The sequence below is a fragment of the Monodelphis domestica genome, chromosome 2, assembly GCF_027887165.1.
Source record: "Monodelphis domestica isolate mMonDom1 chromosome 2, mMonDom1.pri, whole genome shotgun sequence".
Lineage (NCBI taxonomy): Eukaryota > Metazoa > Chordata > Mammalia > Didelphimorphia > Didelphidae > Monodelphis > Monodelphis domestica.
In genome coordinates, this window is record NC_077228.1 from 10,037,858 (window position 1) to 10,055,209 (window position 17,352).

The 17,352-nt window shown below is 50.3% G+C and overlaps 2 protein-coding genes across 5 annotated transcripts in view; one reads left to right on the plus strand and one right to left on the minus strand.

Moving 5' to 3' along the window:
* The window catches only part of SLC35D1 (solute carrier family 35 member D1), a 46,916-nt gene extending 41,998 nt beyond the window's left edge, over positions 1-4,918 (plus strand). Inside the window, exon 12 of the mRNA XM_056814983.1 lies at positions 503-4,918. Within this exon, the coding sequence (XP_056670961.1) occupies positions 503-611 (109 nt within the window). The 3' untranslated portion in view covers positions 612-4,918. The remainder of the gene's footprint in view (positions 1-502) is intronic.
* Positions 4,919-14,776: 9,858 nt separating this feature from the next.
* The window catches only part of MIER1 (MIER1 transcriptional regulator), a 36,144-nt gene continuing 33,568 nt past the window's right edge, over positions 14,777-17,352 (minus strand). For all 4 annotated transcript variants that reach the window (XM_056814988.1, XM_056814990.1, XM_056814991.1 and 1 more), the window contains one exon: positions 14,777-17,208. In XM_056814988.1, coding sequence (XP_056670966.1) covers positions 16,877-17,208 — 332 coding nt within the window. In that variant the 3' untranslated portion in view covers positions 14,777-16,876. The remainder of the gene's footprint in view (positions 17,209-17,352) is intronic.

The following is a 17,352-nucleotide window of genomic DNA, read 5'->3' on the forward strand; positions in this document are numbered from 1 at the left end:
GCTTTGCAAACACTGGAGGGTCTAGAAAGGAGCTGTTGTTATTCTGGAGTTTCCTGAAGGATGGAGAGCTTCAGTCAGTCAGCAGGTGCCAGGCGAGGTCCCACCTCCGACACACAGCTCTGGTCATCTCTCGGACTCTCAGGCACTCTTGCTTTCCTTAATTAATAGGAATATTGTTAGGTGCCCTCCTAGAATGGGGAGAGTTGGCCACAGAGTCCAGAGGACCTGGGTTTGAATCCTCCTTCTGACAGCCCGCTTGCGTGACCGTGGGCAAGTCATTTCTCGGTGCCCCGGGCGTTTCTCCAGGACTCTGTGGCAGAGTTGATGCCCGCCCTCGCCGCAATGCTAGAGGCTGTGCCAATGAACTCTCTGGTCACTCCTCAGTAACGGTTATTACCCGTAAGGAATTAGGAGGGCCGCTGTTATTCCAGCCTGCAGAGGGCTCCGACATGCCCGTCGCTCTCCTGGCTCCATCACGACATGCTTTTTCTGTCCTCTGCAGTATTGCTGGGAGCCTGGTGTATTCCTACATCACCTTCACGGAGGAGCAGTTGAGTAAACAGTCGGAGCCGAGCAGCAAGCTGGACGTTAAAGGGAAAGGAGCCGTGTGAGCCTCGGGTCCTCCCCGGCGCGGTCCACCCTGCACACGGGCAGTGCCAACGCGGACCTGCTTGAACGGCTCGCGGCATCCTGGTTCTCCCAAGATCTCGGTCCTGGGGCCCCTGTACAATCCGAAGAGTGCTGCCTTTTTCGATTTTTACGACAAGAGAATCTTCTCGTTGATTCTATCTTAAATATGCAGTTTGCATTAATTTATACCAGACTGGAAGATGACGTATCTGGCTTTTAATTTATTGTTTTCCCCTGCACCCATCGCGGGGCTCCCACAATGTTCTGTGGGCATTTCTGGCCCCCGCAAGTGGCATCCCACCTTCTCTGCCTGTTTCCACAGATGGGATGGCTGTGGCCATCCCTCTTCCTATGATGAGAGCCTCTAGGAGTCCCCTTTACTTCCCTGGAACGCCAAGTGCTCTCCGATAGCTCCCCCTCTCAGAATTCTCCTCCTTCAAGTCAGAGCCCCCCTCCGTTCTCTAGGGCTCGGTCACTGCACCCTCAATTCCTTCAAAGGATGTCTTCAATGTCTTCAAAGGATGGCCCCTCCTCACAGAGAGAGAGAACCCCCGTGGGGCGTCCCGGATGGGCTGTCCCAAAGGCTCTTCCACATCCAGGTGGTGGGAGAATTGGGCTTTTGGCCTTTGATCTTCCCTTGGGATGCCCTCCAGAAATGAGGCTGGACGGGAGCTGGTCAGCAGGCTGACTCCAGAGGAAGTTGGCCGGCTCCTGGTCTGGCAAACCCAGGTTCTTGTAGCGTGGAAGAAGAGAGCCCCCGGCCCCGCACCCCCCCAGCGGGATGTAGGCAGGGCAAGCCCATTCCCTAGAGCATTAAGTGGGAGAAGAAAAGACAAAGTGTCACCTGCTTGTCCTAAACTCACCTGGCTGCCCTCCCTTGGCCTCTTGGCTCGGCCCCCTTTCTGCCCTCCCTGGAATCCCACTATGACACATGCCAGGGCGTCAGGCTTCCCCTTCGGGGTCTAACAGCTGCGAGAGTCCTCGCTCTGAGGCCCACCTTCTCTGCCTGATACTGCCTGAGTCCTACTTGGAGACTCTGGAGAGGGGCTTCAAAGGGGGCTCCTGCACCCCCACTTCAGCCTCTGTGCTGCTGGCTTGCTTATCGACAAAGGAACCCAGGCTGGCCTTGGGTCTACTCCATAGATACATTGGCCTCTTGAGCATTAAGAAGAGTCTCTGGTCCTTTCCTTCGGCTTTAACACTAGGGATATGCTGGTAGCTGGTGGTTTTACAAGCTTCTGCATTTTAGGAAGAGAAATGAGTCTGATTAGAGCCTGTATTTTCCCCGTCATGCCTCTGTGATCTGGAGCGAATCCCTTCTCGGGGCTCTCGGTTTCCCCATCCACAAAATGGCACAGTTGCACTAGCTGACCTCTAAGGGGGCCCCCCCTCCTTTAAACCTTGTTTCTGTGTTCTTGATGCCTTTCCAGAGAAGGGAAGCCAAGATGGTGATGGGATTGGAGAGCGAGCTGTAGGGAGAGAATCTGCAGTGCTGGGGGGTGGAAGGTTGCAGGAGGGCGCCCTCCCCAGTAATAGGTGGCTCAGGCCGCTTGAGGAGGCTACTGACTCCCTAGCCCGGAAGGACTCTAGAGGAAGGCCAGATTTCCCAATTTCAGAGATGCACAAGGATTCCTGGTCAGGCTGGGTCACCCTTCCAGGTCTGAGACGCTGTGATTAGCCTGATTGTTTGAGATCACTTATGGAAAAGGAGCTTAGCCTGCCTTTGTTCTAAGGATGGAAGTCTGCTGGGACAGGAGGAGAGGTGGAGGGGGAGAGGAAGAAGAAAGGAGAGCAGGATTGGCAGTTGGGGGCCGGAGGGGGGGAGGTAATGGCCACACCTGAAGTCCAGGCCCTCCGTGGAACAGAGTAGTAACAACAACAGTGATTATGGTCACGGGCTCTTCTATAGCATCTGAGCGTCTGCCGGCCACTTGAGCACGCAGTGATCTTGTCTGAGCCTCACGGCAGCCTGTGATGTAGGCGCTCTTCTTGCCTCATCTCATAGATTTGGAGACGTTCTCTTGGGCTTCCCGCCGGGGGTGCCCAGCCAGGAAGGGCTACCGGCCTTCCAGCCTAGATCCAGGCTCCTACCGGCTTCATGCTGCACTCTGGTGCCCTGGATGCTCCCCCGGCGATCCCAGTGAACAAGTCTCTGTTGCCGTTGGGGGCTTAGTGGGTGTGGATGCTTTATTCAGAGCCTTTCTCCTTCCTGTTCCTTTCTCTGACCTACATGGACAGCGATCGGTATATGGATTAAGTGACTATGTAAATTTGGGCCAGTTTACTGGGGTAATAATTTAGGGAAATGGGAAGCAAAAGTGCCTTCTAGACTGCCTAGATCCCAGCCGACAATAGGCCTAGTGTGTTGGGACCTGTTCACTTCCCCTTTTTAGCAGGTAGAAGCAGGACTAGATGTTACACTGTGGGAAACCGAGGCACAAAGCTGACCAGGAACAACCTGTACTAAGCTAAGGTGGGCAGAGGTCTGAATTCCCAAGTCAATCACTGCCAGCACCTATTACCAGCAGACAGGGTCCATCTGATTTTGATTAAATTTGAATCAACCTGTTGGAGCAGGGCAATACTCTGCAAATACGGACTGGAGGCCCTTTTCACTTGCCTGTCCGCACTTTATTCAGGGAAAGCTTCTTGCAGAGTCATAGTGAAGAGCCTGAAAACTGGGGTCCGTCATCTAGTCTCCTCACTTCTTGCCTCTTAAGCAGCGGCCCTTTCCCACTTTGGGGCTGTCTCCTGCGTCCACTAGAACCAAAAAAGAATTCACCGTTGGGCTCCTACCATCGTTCTGGTTTCCCCCAACCCTTGCTTCTCTTGTCTCCTGGTTCCCAGAGAAATCCTTGTGCAGCCACATCGCCATCTCCTCCATGTCTGTCTTTAGAACTTCATTTCCTGTCCCACTCGTGTGGCATTCCAGGCTCCAGTTTGCTCTGTGTCCTATCTCAAGACCTTTGAATGAATATTCAACTAAATGTAGGCTGAAGAAGACAAGGGTGACTCAGTGGACCTCTAGAGGCTCATCCTGTTCAGTAACTGGCAAGCTGTATTGGTCAATAAGCATGAGCTTGGCCTGGCATGTTTGGGTCCTTACGCTGGTGTTTGCCAAGCAGCATGAGTTTAGATTCTACACTTGCTGATCCTTGTCTAGTTGGCCCCAGATGAAGAACCTGCACTCGTTGCCCTGGTTTGGTCCAGTGGGGCCAATCCTTCCTGGGAGCCAGCCCCAAGGAAGAGCAGCTGGGGTTGGGAAATGGCCATGATTGAGTTCTCTAGGACTTGTACTGAAGGAGTGCCCGCGTGAATTCCCTGAAGCCCTGGATCTACCCTGAGGTGGAAATCCTGGCTCTGCCCCTCAGACCCATTTGATCCCTCATCTCTCTTGGCTCCAGCTTCTTCCTCTCTAAAGTAAAGGGTTTGGAGCAGACCTCTAGGGGTCCCTCCAGCTCTGGTGTGCTAGGACTGCCCAGTCCTGCCCCCTTCATGGGGAAGAGCCAGAGCAAGGTTTCCCCTGAAGGCCATGAGCAAGCTTCTCTTTAGCAGTCTTCTGCCTTTAGTTTTCCTATCCTTCTATTTGCTCAATTGCTTCATCCCTGCTTCCTGCCCATGAGACATGGAGCAGGTCCATTGATCTCTCTTTGTGCCTTGGTTTCCTCATTTGTAAAATGAAGAGGGTCAAGTCAGAGAGACGTGCCTTCTGGTTCTGATCCTCATGCATGGGTGGAGACCACAGCTCTTGGGATGACCGTCCCCATTTGTGACCTGCTAATTCTGTCTGACTCCCCATCCTGATGCTTAAAATTGGGTGGCTCTCGAGGTGAGGCATTCGGGGGTCTGGTTCCCTCATACGACAATTGCTTTGTAATCCTGCCTGCTGAATTCTGGGCAGTCAGGAAGATGTCACTTTATGTTTCAAAGGATTACGCAATGTCTTTCCATAAAAGAATCATCAGTTATTTTTGTCATCCCTGAAAAATGTTTCTTGGGATTATTTTGTTCTTAAATATTATGCCTCGTTCGGTGCCAGAAACCAGATGGTATTGTCCACACTGGGAAAGTGAATAAGATGGATACATCCTATGTTTTGTATGCTGTTGATCTCCTGGGAATATTTTTTTCAATATAGATTCTATTTACACAAATGAACAATTTTGTGTTTTAAAAAAAGGGTACTGCAGGCTCGAGCTTTTTAAATCAGGTCACAATGAAAGAAAAATAATGTGCCTGCGGAAGTATTTTTGTACAGGCTTCAAATAAATTACTTTTCTCCTGTAAACATGCATTTCTGTTCTTTTTGGGGGACACCCGGAAGGGGAGGTAATTGGGGCTCTGTTTGAGGTGCAGTACTGTGTCTGTGTTGGGGACGCCATCTGCATAAGTCAGAAAAGGCCAAATACCCCGTGGGTTGGGCATAGTTGGTCCCTAGACCAGCAAGAAGAGAAAAGGTAAATCCCTTTTTCTTTCTGGGGCTTCCGTGGCCATAACTGCCAGTCAGTAACCAGCTCAGTCAAGGAAGGGAAGCATGGATGCGATCAGCAGAAGTAGGCTGAGGATATTTTTCAGTTTTCTTTCCTGACCCTCTTCGTGCTTTGCAATTCTCCTAATTTCATCAAGACCCATGTCAAACCAATTTGGACAGTTATTCCGAAGGGCATGCATTTTTCACAAACTGCCTGGGAATGTGATTTACATTCTCATCTGTTAAAGTATCCAACCCAATCCATTTTTCTGCACAGTCAATAATCCTATCAAGGAAAGTTGAGGGAATCTCTCCCACTTCCTGCTTTAGGCTCTCAAATTTAGACTAGGTTCCTGGGTGTCTGGAATTTTGCCTCATAGTTTCGATTATTGCCTCCCTGGCTGTAGTTAAGTCTCCGTACCCTGCAAAAGAATATATTCCCAACCAGGATCCCGAGTTGACCAACTGGCAATTAGGGGGTTATTATTAGTGTCCTGTATAATCTGTTTCTCCCTTTTCATTAATAATTCATCAATAAGGAGGTTCTAGCAAGATGGCAGCATAGACGCAGTGAAAGTTCAGACCTCTGAAAACCCTTCCTTACTGATTACAAACTAAATGCTCCTAGGGGACTGAAAATCAAACCTAACAACAAGACAGAGCAAAGGAATCCTTCTGCTGGACTCAAAAGGTACACCCCCCAAAAGCCTGAATTTGAGAACACTTGGGTTTAAGAGGAAGGAAGAAGGAAGGTCCCAGGCTTCTCTGCCATCTAGAGTGCTAAGCCTGCAGCAGCAGTTGGAACCTCGGGGCGGGCAAGAGTGCTGGTCTGGAGAGAGTACCTTGCGGAAAAAACTGTGCCAGGCTTAGAGTGTTGAACACAGGAGGTGGGGAAGCAGTTGGAGAAAAAGCGCAGAGCACACAGTGGACATCCTAGTTGAAGCAGTGGAGACACTCCATATTGCCCCCCTCCTCCAGAGGTTTTGGCCTCAGGGCATATCCAGATGAACCCAGCTGGACTTAATCCCATCAAACCTTCAGAGGGCAGGGAAGCTCAAGATCCAACATCCCTCCCCCACAGACTGCGCTGAGAGATTTGCTGACTAAGCTCCAAGGGGGAAGGCAAACAGAAAAGTCCACAGATCAAACAAAAAAATGAGAGAAGCAAGAGCGCAGGCAACTGCAGGGAGTAAAGAAGGGGTAAATATGAGCAAAGAACAGAAAAAAAGGACAGCTTCTATACAGGCAATGAACAAAGAGCAAATGGAACAGAGAAGGATGAGGGAACACCAAGCAAATAAACAGAAACAGAATTGGATACAGGCTTGGAAGAACTCAAAACACAATTAAGAGAGGTTGAAGACAACTGAGAAAAGAACTTAAAAAGCAAGATAAGTCATCTGGAAACAAACAAACAAACAACAAAAAAAAAACAGTGTCTTGAAATCCAAAATTAATCAGCTTGAAAATGAGGCAAAGGAGATGAAAGATGACCTCCAAAGAAAATCAGACCAGAAGGAGAAGAATGACTGAAAAGCCAGGGATGAAATCTAGTCTTTAAGAACCAGAATATAGCAATTAGAAGCAAGTGACTTCACAAGGCAGTAGGACACTATAAAACAAAATCAAAAGAATGAAAAAAATGAGGAAAATGTGAAGCACCTCATTCACAAAACAAGATTTAGAAAATCATTCCAGGAGAGACAATTTAAGAATCATTGGTTTAATAGAAGACCATGACAAAAGAAAAAGCCTGGACATCATACTACAGGAAATTGTCCAAGAAAACTGCCCCGATATTCTAGAACAAAAGGGAAAAGTGGAGATTGAAAGAATCCACAGATCACTTCCTATACTTAATCCCCAACTGACAACACCCAGGAATGTTATAGCCAAATTCAAGAACTATCAGACCAAGGAAAAAATATTACAAGCTGCTAAGAAGTCATTCAGATACCATGGAACCACAGTGAAGATAACACAGGATCTGGCTGCATCTACACTGAAGGATGGAAAGGCATGGAATATGATATTCCAGAAAGCAAGACAACTAGGTCTACAACCACAAATCAACTACCCAGCAAAATGTGACTATATTCTTACAGGGGAAAGTATGATCATTTAACAAAATAAAAGAATTCCAAGAATTTGTAAAGAAAGGACCAGGCCTGAACAGAAAATTTGATGTCCAAGCACAGAACTCAAGAGAATCATCAAAAGGTAATTAAGATAGAGGGAAAAAAGAAAAACAAAACAAAACAAAAAAACCCACAACTTTTTTTTAAGAGACCCAATAAGTTAAAATGATATGTATCCCTATAAGAAAAGAGGTCATTGGTAACTCTTAAAAATTGTTTTTATCACCTGAGCAGCTAGAAAAATTACACTTAGAGGGAACAGTGATAAACTGTATAGGATGAAATGACAAGATATAAATATGTATATAGATATATATGTATGCATATATACATATACGTGTGTGTATATATATCTACAATGAAAGCTAAAAAAGAGGTTAATACTAAAAGAAATGGGAAAAGAAAAGGGGGTAAATTTATGTCACAAAGAAGTTTATGGTGGGTGGGGGGAGAACATCAAAACACTGGAAGGGTAAAGAGGTTGGAGACAGGAAATACTAAACTCTTACAAGCATTGAAATTGACTCAGAGGGAAAAACAATCAAATACATTGGGGCAGAGAATTGATTTGCACCCTATAGGGAAGTAGAAGGGTAACAAATGGATTGGTGGGGAAGGAAGCAGTTCAAGGGAGGGAGAGGGTAGGGGGTAGTTTAAAAAGACTGTAAAGAAAATAAGAGGGGAATAAAAGGGGGGGTGGAAAGGGAAGTAAAATAAGGGTAGGAATTAGGGGGACTAATTAAAAACAAAACATTGGTGTAGAAGGAAATCGTGAAAGAAGAAAAGGCAGGACTAGGAGTAAAAATCAAGATGCTGGGAAATACACAGCTGGTAATCATAACTCTGAATGTGAATGGAATGAACTCACCCATAAAACACAAGTGAATAGCAGAGTGGATTAGAAACCAAAACCCTACCATATGCTGTCTACAAGAAGCACACATGAAGAAGGTAGACACTCATAGGGTAAAAGTAAGAGGATGAAGCCAAATCTATTGGGCATCAACTGATAAAAAGAAAGCAGGAGTCGCAATCATGATATCTGACAAAACCAAAATAAAAATAGATCTAGTTAAAAGAGATAGGGAAGATAATTGCATCCTGAATAATTGATCCATAAGGATGTCAAAGTCCACATAATAAGGATTGTAAAGCTTAACTAAATGCTTGAACTGCTTTACAAGACCCATGGGTTCTTCATATGATGGAGTATTTTTCTTAAAACTGTCTTTATCAGCCTGTATACACTTTTTGTGGCACATGAGATTCACTATACCATGCTCTGGGACACTATGAGTACCTCTCTTAGAGGAAACATATGAGCTGGTTTGCATTCTAATGCTTCAGTTCCATTTCTAATTTAGTTGGTTTATCTGAATTAGTTGCACCCTCTAATTTAGTTGTGTCATGGTCTTTAGTTTCTGCCATTGTCCCTTTTGTCTTGAGTAATTCCTTATTTTGAGTTTGCATTCTATCTAGTTTAGTCTCTAGATAGTTCACTTTTAAAATTAGATCACATTTTTCAGTAGCTTGCTTGATGCTTGCTTTTAAATGTTTAAATACAACTGCCAAAGATTTGATCATCATGTAAAAGTACATGATAAATAATAGTAGCACAGGGACATAAGAGATTAGTTGTAGGAGTGTCAGTGAGAGTACTGGCATTAGAAAGTCACAGGCAATTACATTTTGTACATATTCTGGTACAATAGTGAAAATGAGAGAAGCCATATCTAACAGAGAAAATCCCATGGTGAATCTGTGTAGCTAATTCACCAGGTTTTCTGAGAGTACAGAGTCTTTGTATCAAGTTGACTGTAGCCAACTAGAGTTCAGCTCACTGTTACCACAGCTCACCTCTAGCTGCTACCACAGACCCCTTGCTGAGACAATGGTTTCAACTGCCCAAATTGACAACTGAACCCTTAAAATCAGACAGTTAGGTTCTTTGTCCTATTTATCTCAACAAACTGTAAAAATAAATTTGCAAGCTATATAAAGGAAAAAATGTTGATGGAAAAACTGTCCCAATATAGGTTCAACACTTTTCAAAGCTGCTTTACTCTCCAATCAAGTTTAAACTGTTCAGATACTTTTGATAGAGGAAATCAGAAGTATCCTCAGTGATGAAGTGAAGCCCAAATGTGAACTTCCCTTCAGGGCCAGGTGCAAGGATGCTAAAGAGCCTCTTATTATAAACATAAAATATTTATTGAAATATATAAAGATAAATAAAGGATTTCTAATTCTACAGGATTCTAAACCCACCCAAATAAACTCCCTGGTTCTGCAAGGAACCACTTCTTCTGTGTTTCACAGGCTACCCTAATCCTCCCTGATCAGACTAACCCAAATTTATACTATCTAAATAAAAACTAACACTAATATTCTTTTTTTTTTTGGTAAAGATATTTTATTTTCATATATTTTCCACATAAGCTTTCTCAAGTTATATGATCCAAATTGCCTCTCTCCTTCCTTTCCCTCCCCCTTCCTGGAGATGGTAAGCAATCAATCTGGATAACACTAATATTCTTATAAATCTTAACTTTGCCTGCAAATGATTACTGGCAAAGGCTAACTGGCTGAGTCTCAACAAGAATCCAGTTAGGACTCTGTGTCTTAACAGACTCAGAGTCCAAACCAAAGACCAAGTTCTTCTTTGGTCTTCTCAGCTATAAACCAATCTATAAAACCACAATAGATAGTCACTAGCCTTTCCCAAGTTGGGAAAGGAAAACACTGAGCTCCTGCAGGTCTTTCCCTCAGACAGAGAGAGGGGCAAAGATGTTCCCTCCTCCAGCCCTGAGAGTCTCCGAGTGTCTCTACCAACTGCCAGAGGGAGTAACTGACACAGAAAAATGGTTGTAGCTTTCAGCAGTTGAAATCAACACGCTCTCTCAGCTCTGCTTCCAACTCCAGGTCTTTTCTCAAGCAGCCACTTCACTTCTTATCCCTAAAGTAATAAAACAAGACTTACTTTCTAATATTATCCTTACATCCTCTCCATGGTTCTGCTTTTCTCCCTCTGGTTCCTCCTTTCCTTCCCCTTCCTTCTGAGCTACGGTACATGCAGCGAGGATCCTGGGGTTCAGTCCTACCTTTGACTGCACCCAACTGGGTGTGTTGGGTTGGATAAGCCTGGGAGGTCTCCCCTCTTTTCCCTCCCTTGGCAATCTCATGGCATTTAATGGGTTTACACTTTTTGGTAAGACGTGGTCCAGACTGGACCTTTTCATCTTGCTCTATATGTCTTGGTCAAGAGGCTTCCTGAGCCTCTGTGAAAGGATGGGCTGGGACTAGAGAGCCCCCTCCAATAGGGTGGAAGGCACTGAGGCCGGTTGTGCCTCCCCAGGGGCCTTTGCTTTGACTACTCTGTCATCCTCTGAGATCTGAGCAGCAAAAGTGCCTCACAATTCAGCCTGGGCATTCTGGCTTTGTGAACTTCTGTCTGGCCAGCCTGGGCTGATCTCTCTCCTGCCTCCTCTTCTTTCTTGATGAAGTTAAGAAAAATGATCTCTGGGGCCTTTTCCACTTCCCACTCTGGTCCTGTGCCCCACAGGATTTATGAAGCACCTTCTGTGTGCAGAGCACCATGTGGGGGAGAGTAAAATCCGGTCCCTGTCCTCAGTGAGCTCACATTCTGTACGAGGGATACCTGAAGGGGGAATCCCACTTCCCAGAGGATTCTGTCCACCCCCATCCCAAATGGATGAATGAAAGGTCATTTGTGAAGAGGTTACACATCTAAGCTCTATGCTAGGGCGATACAAATACACAGGAGTTGCTATTGCCCGCTAGTGCAAGAACTGACACATGGAGGGTAGTTTAGGGTAGAGGGATGGGTTTGGGAGCTACAGGAATGGTAAGTAGAGTCACAAAGGAGTTGATTAACACACCTTTATGGTAGTAATAGCCTTATTAATTGGATGATTTGATTACAGACCTGAAAAGTGGGAGGAGACAGGTGGAGATGGGAGCCAGAGGCTGACAAGCAGCAACCCCCCAGTGAAGTTTGTTGGGAAGCCCTCTGAATGGGGGGACCAGCTCCCAGGGTGCTTTGGGGAGACCTTCAGGGTCAGCCACTGGCCCGTCTGTTATGGTGCCAGCTGAGATGGAGAGGCATAGCCCATCCTGTGCCACTCTTTTCTGTGCAGTGCCCACCAGTGTAGTGCCAGAACCGTGGATCTGGAGCATCTTTAGCACCCAGAGCATGTCCTCCTAGCAGCAGGTGGGCAAACCACTAGTGGGAGTGATGATGGAGGGATTGGGAAACTTGGAAAACAATTCTATTTCCATACATTTCCCTGTTTACCAGTCTCACGTCAGCCTGTTTTTCCATTCCTTAAATGAAAGGGTCTCTTTTTAATTTTTCTTGTTCTGAAGACATTTGATTTTTCCCAGGTGTGTGTAGACCTCTTTCTGATAAACTTTAAAGGTTTCTTTTCATTCTGAAATTCCCCGGGCTAAGCAACTGAGTGGGAATTTGAGCCTAAATGTGTGCTGCCAAGAAGAGGGCACACGGGTAGGAGTTTTTCTAAAAGCCTCCAGCGGCAACCAGAAGGGAAACAATTTCAGTTTTTAAACTCGAGTGGCAGCCAGAAGCTTCCTGACATATTAGGATAGGAGCGGGCTGGTAGAGGGCCCAGGAAACCCGGAGGCTCCATCTGGCACTTTGGGGGGGGCTTGTTTTGGGGGGCATAATAGGGGCATCAGAGCAACCTTAAGTGCCTGCTGCTGGGGGGCACCGTGGGGCAGGGGGGGTCACCAGCTTCAGGGCCAGCAGGCAGCACAAGCTCCCCCCAGTTTGGGTTTTCCCTCAACCTTGCCCTGGCACCTCGGAGCTAACTGGCAGTGGGGCAGAACTGGGAAAAGGGCCTTTTTCTGAATACCTGCTGAAAGGGGAACCCACCTTCCGGAGCTGCAGGGGCTTAGAGATCTCCAAGCTTCTGGTATCTGGCAGGAGCAGTGAGTTTGGATGACCCAGACCTCCAAGGTGGCCCTGCTAGTATTTATTTAGTGCTTCCTATGTGCCCAGCACTGGGCCTCACAACCACTCGAGGAAGTATTTGCCAAGTTTAGTACAAAGGGTACAGCAGGGCAGGCGGGTGATGCTGAAAGATCGTGAACGCTGGGATGCCCATTTTAGAGCCGAGGAGCACTGTGCCCTGGGGTCACCCAGCTGGAAAGTCTGAGGCTGGACATGAACCCTGGTGCTCCCACAGCCCAGCCCAGGGCCAGCCTCTAAGGTTAGGTGGCTCCAAAGTCACAGGGTAGTAAGAGGCAGAGCCGGGAGCCACACATCAGCGATCCAGCGGGGCACAGCTCTCTCGTCTTCGGCCCTCATCATGGCAGGGCTCTGAGCCTTCTCCCCAAGCCCCAAGAGTGAGTTAGAAGAAGCCCTCCAACTCCTCTCAAGCATCCCTACCTGCCCTATTCCCTGGGGTGGGGTACCTGGAGGGCCTCCCCACTTCTCAGGTGCTTCTCAGATGGACTCTCCAGCATGTTTCCCACCTCGATTCCAGGACTTGGCCAGCCTTTTTACTGCTTTTACTCAGGGAATCCACCCTCACGTCTAACTTCTGTTCCCTTTGAAGTCTCAAAAACTGACTTCAGCTCTTTGAGGGGGAGCAAAGGGTCAGTGAGCCCAGCCCTGGGGGGCTGGAGAAGGAGGCCTTGGGGGGCTGGAGAAGGGAAGGGGGCCTTGGGGGCTGGAGAAGAGAAGGGGGCCTTGGGGGGCTGGAGAAGGGGACCTTGGGGGGCTGTATATGAGAAGGGGACCATGGGGGGCTGGAGAAGAGAAGGGGGCTTGGGGGGCTGGAGAAGAGAAGGGGACCATGGGGGGCTGTATATGAGAAGGGGACCATGAGGGGCTGGAGAAGGGAAGGGGGCCTTGGGGGCTGGAGAAGAGAAGGGGGCCTTGGGGGGCTGGAGAAGGGGACCTTGGGGGGCTGTATATGAGAAGGGGACCATGGGGGGCTGGAGAAGAGAAGGGGGCTTGGGGGGCTGGAGAAGAGAAGGGGACCATGAGGGGCTGTATATGAGAAGGGGACCATGAGGGGCTGGAGAAGAGAAGGGGGCCTTGGGGGGGCTGTATATGAGAAGGGGACCATAGGGGGCTGGAGAAGATAAGGGGGCCTTGGGGGGCTATATATGAGAAGGGGACCTTGGGGGGTTGGAGAAGAGAAGGGGGCTTGGGGGGCTGGAGGAGAAGGGGACCATGGGGGGCTGGAGAAGAGAAGGGGGCCTTGGGGGGCTGGGGAAGGGGACCATGGGGGGCTGTATATGAGAAGGGGACCATGGGGGGCTGGAGAAAAGAAGGGGACCATGGGGGGCTGTATATGAGAAGGGGGCCTTGGGGGGCTGGAGAAGGGTACCTTGGGGGGCTGTATATGAGAAGGGGGCCTTGGGGGGCTGGGGAAGGGGACCATGGGGGGCTGTATATGAGAAGGGGACCATGGGGGGCTGGAGAAGAGAAGGGGACCGTGGGGGGCTGGAGAAGAGAAGGGGGCCTTGGGGGGCTGGGGAAGGGGACCATGGGGGGCTGTATATGAGAAGGGGACCATGGGGGGCTGGAGAAGAGAAGGGGACCATGGGGGGCTGGAGAAGAGAAGGGGGCCTTGGGGGGCTGGGGAAAGGGGACCATGGGGGGCTGTATATGAGAAGGGGACCATGGGGGGCTGTATATGAGAAGGGGGCCTTGGGGGGCTGGAGAAGGGTACCTTGGGGGGCTGTATATGAGAAGGGGGCCTTGGGGGGGCTGGAGAAGAGAAGGGGACCGTGGGGGGCTGGAGAAGAGAAGGGGCCAGCTTTTGGTATTTTGCCATGGGGGCAGGCAGCACACGTGGCTGGCCTCTGAGAGCAGTCCAGAGCCACAGCAGGAATCCGGAGGAACTGGCCCCGCCAAGTGGAGATCTTCCAAATGGGAGCAGGGTGGTCACAATGAGGCTACCTGCCTGCCCGCACTGGGCCAAGTCTGAGGGATGCTTAGCTTCAGGGGCCTGGCCCGGCCCACTGGGTGGTTCCTATTGCAGACGCCCAGGCTGAGGTCGTCCTGACCCCCCCCCCAAGGTAAGGCCCCCAAATCTCAGCTGTCCTCCCCAAAGTCTCGAGTTCCCCCCGGCTCTGCTGGGGCTTCTCTTCCCTTATTGGAACTCTAAGAGGCACTGGGAAATGGGTTAAGAAATGGCGAGGAGAGGGGAGGGGAGAGAACTTTACAAATGAGCTCCAAAGGGGCAGCTGGCCTGGGTTCAAGGGCTGGCCTCAGCCACTTCCCAGCTGGGGGACGCGGGGCAAGTCACTTAATGCTCATGGAGCCGCGCTTCTCGGTGCTCTGCCTTAGAACCAATATGGGCTCTACTCCAAATGAAGAGTGTCCCTGAAGCCCCACAGAGGAGCTGCAGCCCCCCGAAGGGCTCTTCCGGGCACCGGGCGCAGAGAGAACCCCCTAAGAAGCAGGGGCCGGCCGGCCGGCTCTCGGCACCGCGACGTCCATAAGGAAAACCCTGGAGGGACTCACAGAATTTGAACATAAAGACATGTTTAAAAAAATATTTTAATAAGCTTTTTCAGAATTGCAGACAGGGATTGGGGAGAGAACCAGGAATTACTTACAGTGCAAAATTACTATGCAAATGTAACCCATCATTCTGGAATGCCTCATCTGTCAAATCCGCCTTCGGATCGGTCTTACAGCGCGCCAAAGGCTGCTGCTGAACCCAATTTCTGATTCTGCGACACGGGAAAGATCTCGCGGGCAGTCCGTGTTGGCCCGGACGGCGCGCCATACCACGGGGACCTGCTCCTGGGTCCGGCGGGGTTTAGGCAGGCAAATTAAATCATGACGTGACTAAATCTTAAAGTACTAATAGTGCAATGACCTCGAGCAGAGCGGCCGCAGGCCAAGAGGGACCCGCAGGGCGAGGCCCCTCGGGGAGGAGCTGCCCCCCGGCCGTCCGCTCGCAGGCTCTCCTCTGCGCTGCTCTCTGATGCGGCGCCGCCCTTCGCTTGGACCCTCTCTAGACCATCTTTGATACGAAGCTGGGACACTTTGGACTTGACGAAGACGACGGCTCGCGACCCCTTCTAAAGCTACTGCCGCTCCCGAGGATCGGGGCCCCCGAAGGTCTGTCCTGCACACACACCACCACTCAGACTAGGGAAGCTCCGGCAAGGTCCGCCGCGGGAAAGGAAAACGGTCTACAATGGCTTTAACACTGTGCTGGGGCGGAGAAAGAGAAGCCGCCGGGACGGCCCGGAGCTCTTCCGTAGGCCCAGAAGCATCCTCCTCCTCGGGGGGTGGCGGGCGGGGAGCCCTGGGTTGTCCGGCCCCCGCGGGGCGTCCCTCTGCGCCATACCGAGCAGCAGCCTATCTAGACCGTCGGGGCTGCCCGAGACTCCACCGAGCAAGCCCGCTCCTTCGGGCCGACGCCGGGCGCTCCGAGGAAGCCTCCTCCGCCGCCCTTCCGCGGCCCGAGCGCCGCCTTCCCTCCGGCAGAAGCGGCTGCTCCCGTTCCCTCCGCGCTTCTCAATGCAAAGCGGGCCCTTCCGATATGTGCAGGAAAACCACCGAGTGGACTCTGGCCAACGCCTTCCGCTCGAGAGAAGCCCTTGCGCTGGCTGCCAAAAGGAACGAAGACGCGCCGAATGCAAAAGTCTGTGCGGCCCACCCGAGCGTCGTCATGCATCGCGCCAGGATTCGGCAGGCGCGGTTTGTCCGCGGGGGTCGGGAGCCCGCCATTCTCTGGGTGAACCTCTCGCCGCCGGAGAGGAAAGGGTGACTCGGAGAGCCCACAAACACTTAAAAATTCATTAGAAAAAGACTTTAGCAAAATAAAAGGAAGCGGACAGACTCCGAATATCAACTCTTCTCATAAAAGTTTACCAACTGTACAAGTTAAGAAAATTATACAAGCTTTTGTTTAAGAAAGGACAGCTCAGTCAAGACGTAGTTCTGTAAAAATCTTCCAAAGGCTACAAAGAATCTGGAAAAATACAGCATGTATTTCTTAGGCCCAGATAAGAATATGAAAGACATCACTGATGTCAACAATTGTACATACACAAACCTGACTTGGTTTATTTTTAACTTCTCTATATAAAAAACCATGCTAGCGTAACTTTCAGGATTCAGCGGGGTTTCCTCAGGGATGACACCCAATTGGTCTGGAGAGACAAACGGTCGTGGCTACTTTCTGGTCTACTAGACAAAAAAAGGGGGAAAAAACCAGAAACAAAACCAAAAACAAGCAGCAGAAAAGCTGGTGTGAAGCAGAAGATCCTCCGAGTGAAGCACAAACCAGCCTCCCCCGCGCCCCGCTTCCCAGCAAACCGCAAGCGCGGACTCAGGGGGTTGGGAGTAAAATGCGGCCGGGCCTGCGGCGAGGTGGACGTGCAGCCGCCGCCTTCTGCCCGGGACGTCTCCGTCGGCCGATCGTTAAAAGGGTCTTTAAAAGAGTGGAAGTAAAAAATTCCGCGAAAGGCAGGAATACAAACCGTCCCCGAAATGAAAATCCCACTGAACACGCCAGACGGCAGCTGAGCGCACCGAGGACGTCCGCTGAAGGGAACCCGTCAACCCTGAAAATTGTCGTCGCACCAGGAGCGTCTCCTCGCCACGGCCAGAGCGGCCTCCCGCTCAGTCATCGAAACTCTCCAGTTCCTCCAACTTGCCGTGCGAGTTGGCCTCCTGGAAGAAGTCGGCGGCGGCCGGGCTCTCCTTGCCGTTGCTGCTCACCCTGCGCCGCTTGGCCGGCCGCTCGCTCTTGTCCTCGAAGTAGCTCTCGCTCTTGGGGGTCACGTGAGCCACCTTGGCCTCGCCGCCGGGCGGGGGGTCCGCCTCGTAGCCGTTGGTGTCCGCGTCGGCGTGGCCGGCCTTCTTGCTCGCCCCGCTGGGCCCGTTGAGGTGCAGCCCGTCGGCCTTCAGGTCATCCTTGGCGGACGCCTCGCTGGGCCCGTTGGAGGCGATGCCTGAGGAAGGAAGCCCGCGCGAGCGGTCATTCGAGGTCACCGTGGCCTGAAAACTGACCGCGGCGCACGCCTGCGGCCCGGGTCTGGCCAGAGGGAGAGCAGAAACGAGGGTCCCCCCAGCACTTCCCACCACAAGTTGTTCTG